The sequence below is a fragment of the Arachis ipaensis genome, chromosome B2, assembly GCF_059453495.1.
Source record: "Arachis ipaensis isolate K30076 ecotype BB chromosome B2, ASM5945349v1, whole genome shotgun sequence".
NCBI classification, from domain to species: Eukaryota; Viridiplantae; Streptophyta; class Magnoliopsida; order Fabales; family Fabaceae; genus Arachis; species Arachis ipaensis.
In genome coordinates, this window is record NC_142437.1 from 9,997,533 (window position 1) to 10,006,643 (window position 9,111).

At 31.8% G+C, this 9,111-nt stretch overlaps 1 protein-coding gene across 1 annotated transcript; it reads left to right on the forward strand.

Moving 5' to 3' along the window:
- Positions 1-7,525: 7,525 nt before the first annotated feature.
- LOC107626791 (uncharacterized) lies at positions 7,526-9,111 on the forward strand. Its single transcript, XM_088505473.1, has 3 exons — positions 7,526-8,386; positions 8,575-8,721; positions 8,890-9,111. Exons 1-3 carry the CDS (start codon positions 7,526-7,528, stop codon positions 9,109-9,111), a joined length of 1,230 nt encoding a protein of 409 aa, XP_088361599.1.

Consider the following 9,111-nt stretch of genomic DNA (forward strand, 5'->3'; position numbering starts at 1 on the left):
AGAAATCAGAAATTGATAGAAGAATTGTCTTAGTCTTGTAGTTCTTTTGATCTTCCTCAACCAAAGCTTTCTGTATCCCTAATAGGGCTGAATTGTGACTCTTCTGATGGGAAAAGAGCGACAAAGGCGACTTTGGTATGTTGGGGACCGAAACCCTGAAGGCACTATTTACGTTGAGCATGACACCCATTAAACCCTAAAGCCCAAATAAAATAGTATCTAAAGTCCAAAAGATAATATATCTAAAATCCAAGAGATAATTATCTAAAGTCCAAAAGATAATATCTGGTTTTATTCTCATGTAATTCCAAATCAAAAGTAATTATGACTTATTCAATTTAGCATTTATAGCAATAAATGAGATCACCATTATATAAGTCTTTCAATTTGAAATAGCATAATTTGTGTTTATAATTAATATATGTATTTCCCACAAACAAATTAGGAAATTAAATAATTTCCTAATAGAAGCAGCAGGTCCCGGGGTCGCACTTTGTCTCGTCATCCTCTCGTACTCAGAAGTGCGCCTTCCCTATGCTCGTCGTCGCCAGCAGCAGAGGTAGCAGGTTCCGGTGGGCTGGTCTTCGTTCATCTTCTTACTTTGAGCCTCGCCGTCAGGATCCTTCGCGCAACCCGATTTGGTGAGTTTCAATTAATTTCCCCTTTCTTTCTGTTCTGAAATGATCACTTAAATTTGTTCATTACTGAAAGAATTTGTTACTAATTAAACTTGAATGCACTTTGATTTTGTTGTCGAAAGTTGAATTTGTTGTTGAAAGTTGAATGTATGGCTGAAATTTGTTACTGGAACCTTTAACTTGTTGCTGTTCTGAAATGATCACTTAAATTTGTTCATTGCTGAAAGAATTTGTTACTGATTGAACTTGAATGCACTTTGATTTTGTTGTTAAAAGTTGAATTTGTTGCTAAAACTTGAATGCATGGTTGAAATTTGTTGCTGGAACCTTGAATTTTTTGCTTATCTAAAATGGTCACTTAAATTTTTTCATTGCTAATAGAATTTGTTACTGATTGAACTTGAATGCACTTTGATTTTGTTGTTGAAAGTTAGATTTATTGTTGAAAGTTGAAAGTGTGGCTGAAATTTGTTACTGGAACCTTTAACTTGTTGCTGTTCTGAAATGATTACTTAAATTTGTTCATTTTTAATAGAATTTGTTACTAATTAAACTTGAATGCCCTTTGATTTTGTTGTTGAAAGTTGGATTTATTGCTGAAAGTTGAATGTGTGGCTGAAATTTGTTACTGTAACCTTTAACTTGTTGTTGTTCTAAAATGATTATTTAAATTTGTTCATTGCTAATAGAATTTGTTACTGATTAAACTTGAATGCACTTTGATTTTGTTGTTGAAAGTTGAATTTGTTGGTGAAAGTTGAATGTGTGGCTGAAATTTGCTGCTGGAACCCTGAATTTTTTGCTTATCTGAAATGATCGCTTAAATTTGTTCATTGCTGAAAGAATTTGTTATTGATTGAACTTGAATGCACTTTGATTTTATTGCTGAAAGTTGAATGTGTGGCTGAAATTTGTTACTGGAACCTTTAACTTGTTGCTGTTCTGAAATGATTACTTAAATTTGTTCATTGGTAATAGAATTTGTTACTGATTGAACTTGAATGCACTTTGATTTTGTTGTTGAAAGTTGGATTTATTGCTAAAAGTTGAATGTGTGGTTGAAATTTATTACTGTAACCTTTAACGTGTTGCTGTTATGAAATGATTACTTAAATTTGTTCATTGCTAATAGAATTTGTTACTGATTGAAGTTGAATGCACCTTGAATTTTTTTGTTGAAAGTTGGATTTATTGCTGAAAGTTGAATGTGTGGTTGAAATTTGTTACTGAAACTTTTAACTTGTTGTTGTTCTGAAATGATTACTTAAATTTGTTCATTGCTAATAGAATTTGTTACTGATTGAACTTGAGTTTTTTTGCTGTCTTGCTTCATATTGTCATGAATTTTAAGTTCCTTTTTTCTTGCTGTAATGGTAGTTCTGTCAATCTCTTGGATTCTTATTGTATTAAAAGATATAATTAGTTATTGATATTTTTTATTGAACCTGGTATATCTCCATACTTTTTAACCTCGTGATTTGAAGTTCTTGACATGAGATTAATGATACCCAATTATTTTTGGTTTTTCTAATACTTCGAATTGTTTATGATTATTTTCTTCAAGCTTTATATATTATCTTTTTATGATTTATATCTTTATTTTTAAATTGAATGTATTATGTTTGTTACTTTATAATTTGTAGAAGGGGTTATTTAGTGTGATTGTGAATAAAAATATATTAATGAAATTTAGGAAAAAATATACATGAGACTGTCCATTTATATGCATGTTAAACATTGGTATTACACCTAAAATGAAACCTTAGTCTAGATAATCATGGCGCCTGATAGAAGTTGGATGTATCGAAGGCAAGATTGCACTGGTCATCTAAGCGACGAATTTAATATTGATGTATGCCTATTTTATTGAGTTTAGGTGAGCAAAATATTGATATTGATTCTTCTCAACCATCGGTACACGTGTTAGGTATCTAGTTGTACTATACATTTGAGTTATATGTCTTCATTGTGATTTATTTAATCCTAGGCTAGGAAGTGGTTTTATCGTATCTATAGTTTTCTTGTCTTTTTTTTTCTTGCTTAGGTCAACAGAGCGATAATCATGATGAACCTCATCTTACACAATTGAATGTGGGATCAGCATCACAACTATCCCCACAAGTTTTATCACAATCGTCACCACAATTAGATGGTATGATTTACTTTAGCTGCTGAATGTTTACATATTCACAAATAACAACACAACTAATTGAAAATTGTCTCTTATTCATTGTAGGTGCGAATTCGTCTGATGCAACTGCTTTAGACGCAGAAGATAATAAGCTACCTAGTGTTGGACAATCAAGTGTACATACTGAAACTAGGAGTAACAGGAAGCTGGTAATAGCTGTAGTAAAAGGTGATAAACCGTAAGTAGTTATAAAATTATTTTGACCTTGCTATATCAGCATACTTTCAACTTAAAATAAAAAAAGAAGGGTATCACTAAGTGTAGTACCTTTAATTTATTAGTTTATTACTAGATTTTACCCCTGATTATGTTGTGACTTGTATATATATTTATTTCATACTTTATTGTATTCAAATTATCACAAAGGTAGAATTCATGGCTTTGATTTACTGTTCATTCATTAATTTTGTTAGAAATGCATGTGCTATATTTTTTAAAAGAAGTATAATAACATATGAAAATTAAATTATAATAGTGTATTATTCTACTAATTGTATGTATTTGTGACACTTGGATGGCTTTTCCATTGAGACTACTCAACTTTTCTATATTAATAGATAGATAGATATGATCCAACAAGTCTTGATGCAAGCCTTGAACATCCAGCTTATCTAAATGTTAAAATTATTAAAGCTGATTCAATCTACTCCTACTTGTTTTTTAATGTAGGAAGAGATTTACAGATCATACGGTAACTCATGACATCACGAAAGATTTGTTAAGTAGGATACCTTCTCCAGCGATAAGATGGCAGGATTATTGTCCAAATATGAAGGACGAGTTGTTTAAAGGTTTTCTGGTTAGTAATTATAATGTTGCTTCAATGCGATTTTTACAAATAATTGGATTGAGTATTTGCTAAGTCTTTCGTTCTTTAAATTTAGAAAAAACATGAATTTGCATCAAATTATGATAAGGCTATGGCAAGAGCTGTTTGGAATAAGATAATGCATGACCGCTATCCTGATATTTTGAAAAGAGCAAGGGATTGAGCTTTTAAGGAGACAAACTCTACTAATATTGCTGACAATAAGGGTCATGGACCTAAAGCAATGAAAGTTGATGTTTGGAATGGCTTAATTGATCATTGTTTAGATTCAAAGTGGCAAAACAAGTTTGTGGCCGGTCAAAAAAATAGAGCTGCTATGCCTGCTCATAAACTACACACTGCAGGGTCTATCAGTTTTGGCAAACACAAGAGAAGAAAGGTATAAAGAAAAATATTGCCTATAACAAATGATTTATGATAGTATATTCTAATAAATGTTGTTACAGAAAGCTAAGCTAAAGTGTCGTGTATCTTTCCTCGAAGTATATGATGATGTTCATAAGAAAAAAAGTGGAGAATATGTTTCTGAAGTATCTAAGAAAATTATTGTAAGTGTCTTTAATTTTTTAATATAATTTAGTTTTAGTTTTCTTAATAATATGTCCTTATCTTTCTGCTGTAGGACTTATATGGAGAGGCAATATCACAAAAATATGGAGAAGATTTAATAGATCAACTTGAAGTTGATCCTGACGTGTGGACAGAAGTTGCAGAAACCAACAAGAAAGGACGAGTTCATGGGTTAGGCTGTAATCTAGATATTGGTATTTATGATCATAGAGATGTGCCATTACCAGAAGATAAAGGTGTTCCTACAGTTAAACTGGTTTCACAAGCAGACATCACTGAGGCTATTAAAGAAGCATTGCCTAGTGCTATAAATGCACTGTTGCCTAATGTTGTAAATGAAGCTATACAGAGTAATTTACTGTCTATCCTTTCTAAGATTCCAGGATTCTTCCAAAAAAAAAAAAAAGGACCATTAGAGTGATTTTGCTGGCAATAATATTGATTAGGTGGCTTATGTTAATGCATTTTGTTAGGCTTAGCTTATTATCGTAGTTTATTTGTTTGATAGATAATTGATTGGGCAATTTGTTTTATTTTCAGGTTTTATAGAAGTTAGCTTACTTTTATTGGTAGTTTACTTAGTTGATAAATAATTATTTGGGTTGATTTTTATAGTTACTGATATTGTTAGATTTAGCTTGTTTTGGTATTTTATTTGTGAAGTGTCTATGTTGGAGATGTTATATTAGACTTTTATTTTAATGAATATGTTGGGTTTGATTTTTTTTTAAACATGTATAATTTTGATGAACTAATTTTATTTTTATGCATTGTAATCTTTTAGTTCAACCATTAAAAAAATAATATGATGTTTATTTTAGTATAACGACAAAATTAGAATTCTAACCGATATTCTAGAAAAATTAGCGATATACTCACTGTTGATGATGATAACAAATTAAAAATTATATTGTGACTGAAATATTTGTGAGATACCTATCGATTTGTTACTATTTTAAAAGGAATTTGCGATGACATTTTGCGATAGTATTGCAACTAATTGACTACATATTATTTACTAGCAAATTAGCGACTATTTCATAACTCTACTTTATCATTTCGAATAACTTTGTTTTAGCGACAAAATTCCTACAAATTTGATTAAGGATTTTCAAAGATTAGCTATAGATTTGCTACAAAATCTGACAGATTTGCGACCATATTATGTAAGGTCCCACATCGGTTGGAGAGGAGAACGAAGCATGCCTTATAAGGGTATGGATACCTCTCCCTAGCATGACGCATTTTGACAAGTGAGTGTGGGGGGCTTTGGCTATTATCCCTATCGTCAAAAGTAAAACCGTGAGGTCTTGTGTGCTAAAGCGGACAATATCGTGCTAGCGGGTGGTTTGGGTTGTTACAGATGGTATCAGAGCCGGAGCCCGGATCGATGTGCCAGCGAGGGCGCTGAGCTCCCTTAGGGGGGTGGATTGTAAGGTCCTACATCGGTCGGGGAGGAAAACGAAGCATGCTTTATAAGGGTATGGATACCTCTCCTAGCATAACGCGTTTTGACGAGTGAGTGTGGGGGCTTCGGCTGTCATCCCTATCGTCAAAGACAAAACCGTGAGGCCTTGTGTGCCAAAGCGGACAATATCGTGGTAGCGGGTGGTCTAGGCTATTATAGATGGTATCAGAGCCGGAGCCCGAATCAATGTGCCAGCGAGGGCGCTGGGCTCTCTTAGGGGGTGGATTGTAAGGTCCCACATCGGTTGAGGAGGGGAACGAAGCATGCCTTATAAGGGTGTGGATACCTTTTCCTAGTATGACGCATTTTGACGAGTGAGTGTGGGGGGCTTCGGCTATCATCCCTATCGTCAAAGACAAAACTGTGAAGCCTTGTGTGCCAAAGCGGACAATATCATGCTAGCGGGTGGTCTGGGCTATTACAATAATTAAGTAAGTAAAAATAGGCAATTGTTAAGTTAAAATATGTATATTTTAGTGCGAAAATTTTACACATCAAAATCCTAGACAATCAAGTCTTTTTTTAACTAAGTTCAACTAAGTCAAATTCATATACAACCGTTTATGTTATTGTTCTCGTTGTTCTTCGTCCTCATCCTCCTTCTCCACCTTCATTATCATCATCATCATCATCATCATCACCATCTCTTCCTTTACCACCACCTCCTCCGATCCTCCTCCTTCCTCCTCTTCCTTCATTATCATCACTATCGTCGTCATCATCATCTTCTTCTTAGTTCAATATCACACAATTAGTTTAATAATAACAAAAGTAATATAGAAATTTTCAGTTAATGACACAAAAAATCTATTAAAAAAAAGTTTAGACTTTTTAATCAGTAAAAGTAAAACATGCTTTTTTTAGATGCCCCATTAGAGGAAATTGTACTTCATAAAGCTCCAAACAAAATAAATAAAAATTTTATTAAAGTTATTTGTAACTTAAGAAAGTTTATTTTATCATAAATAAAAAAATTTAAAATTCACATTATGGTTTTGCTGAACTATTGCCGTATAAAAGCAATACTCTAAGTACTGAGTTAAGTAAGTCATTTTTTAAAAAAAAATATAAAGAAAATAAAAAGAGGGTATCCATCTATCAGATTAATAGATTATAAAAGGAATATTAAATATACGCAATACCAAGATAGTATCGTATTTAATTTACTAAATAATTTGTATACTTTATTAAGTCTTTTAATTTTCAAATTTTGTGTTAGTTTGAACTATAACATAAATTCATGTGGATTTATTTTTGGCCAAAATATCAAAAGAGTCGCATAAGAAGTGGATAAGGTTAAAAAACAAATTTGACAAAATTTAAAAAAATATCTTATTATCTAAACAATTTTGCAACTAAGATGAATTCATATTTGAGTTGGAATTAAGTTGTTACTTAATGTATACCAAAAAAATAAAAAATATTGTTACATTAATTGGGAACTAATAACAAACAAGGTTTCTTAACAAATGGCATAGATAGTTAGAAAGCACACCAAAAATAGGCATCTAACATTGAGAATTCAACAAATTGGCATTAGATTTTGCTATAAAAGCAGTAGACATACAAAAATTTCATATCAATACAAATTCACCTTCCACTATTTTTTCAAATATCAAAAATTGAATCTCCAACCAGGTACTTGTCTTTTTGACATGTTATGTGAATTTTAACTTCATATGTCTTATTTAAGTTCCACATGGTTTAATATTTTATTTGTCTTCCTTAACATGTTTTCCTAATTTATAAACATATTATTGATATTTCCATAGATTAACATATAAACATATGATTGATGATCAAATAAATATGACGATTTGTAGAAAAACATGAAGTTTATACCTGAAGTGTTATTACTATCATTAACAATTATACTGTTGCAATCAAGCATCATATTCGCACAACAATATGAGAATTCAAATAATATCAAGACGGCTACTTTTTATAGTGAGCAATTTGTATTGGAACCAGGAAAGGTTACGATAACAGATTTATTCAATATTGAGTTTCCAAGCGGACACATCGGAATCAAGAATTTTCAAGCCGAGTTAGTTGATGAACATCGGAATTCTTTGCCATTATATGAAGCTTACCTGCACCATTATTTTGTTTTAAGATATTTTGAAAATGTCACCATGTCACGTCAAGCTAATCAAAGTCAGCCCATATACGGTAAGTATTTTAGAAGAAACGATGGAGTATGCCAGGGTAGTGTTAATTCATATTCTTGGGGGCTTGGAGTTGACGCACGAAAAACTAACTTAGAACTACCAGATCCATTTAGAATAGAAGTAGGTACGCACCCTGAGAATGTCCCAAAGGAGTATAATGAAGAGAAATGGTTATTTGATATCATGGTTATAGACACACGTGGTACAGAAGACAAAAAAGGTTGCACCGAATGCAGATGTGACCATTATAATGTCAAAAGTGAAGACTTTGTAAGCAAAACCGGTATTGATGGGAAACCAATGTCTGCTGATTATAAAGGAGAAATTTTTTGTTGTGAAAAGACTTCTCAATGCAAATTACAAAAAGGATATAATAGCAAACAACAGAGAAAAGCTTCCCTTAAATATACAGTAACATGGGTTGATTGGGATCAATACCAAGTGCCTATTAAGTTTTACATACTTGATGTTACTGATCAAGTGACATATAATGGCTCTGAACCAATTCATAATTGTATGGTAAGTGACAAGTATATTTCATTTCAATTGAATACTAAAATGCATGATTCATGTATTTCACATGGTGACATAATTTATCATAGGTAATTAGATTAGCCAAAAAATATTTTCTATGAAATGAAGTGAGTATTAATCTCTTTTTTAGTTATATAGTAAATGATCGATAAAAACTTTTTAATTTGTTGCAGGTAGAGTATTCTATCACTCCGCAAAATACTGATATTGGACATTATCATATTAAAAAGACAAAGATCCCAATGAAAAAGGGTGGTAATCTAATCTACTCTACAGTTCATGTGCATCCAGGAATCGTTAATGCAACTTTATATGCGGAGGTAATTATCAATATTTCATATATAATCTTTACAACTACGTATAAATTATTTTGTTGGCTGACCATTCTATATTTGTTTATTAAATAATATTATTTCTTAATTTTTCATCTTCTTAAGAAGTAAAATATTTTAAAATATCTTTGTCCTTATTTTTTTTCTTTTCTTCAGAATGGAAAGGTATTATGTGCTGTTCAACCAACATACGGCACAGGAGAAGAGCCAGGAAATGAAAAAGGCTATGTTGTTGGAATGTCTGGTTGTTATCCAAAACCAGGCTCTATCAAGATTCAGGATGGCGAAATATTAACGGTTGAATTCATACATGAAAACAAATATAATACTGGACTTATGGGACATTTCTACGTGTATTTGGCAGAAGAATTACCATAG

Excerpts from the sequence above, each read along its gene's own strand:
- LOC107626791 (XM_088505473.1), top strand. The coding sequence starts at position 7,526 with ATGAAGTTTATACCTGAAGTGTTATTACTATCATTAACAATTATACTG. Across the intron at positions 8,387-8,574 it reads AACCAATTCATAATTGTATG|GTAGAGTATTCTATCACTCC; the intron begins GTAAGTGACAAG and ends AATTTGTTGCAG. Across the intron at positions 8,722-8,889 it reads ATGCAACTTTATATGCGGAG|AATGGAAAGGTATTATGTGC; the intron begins GTAATTATCAAT and ends TCTTTTCTTCAG.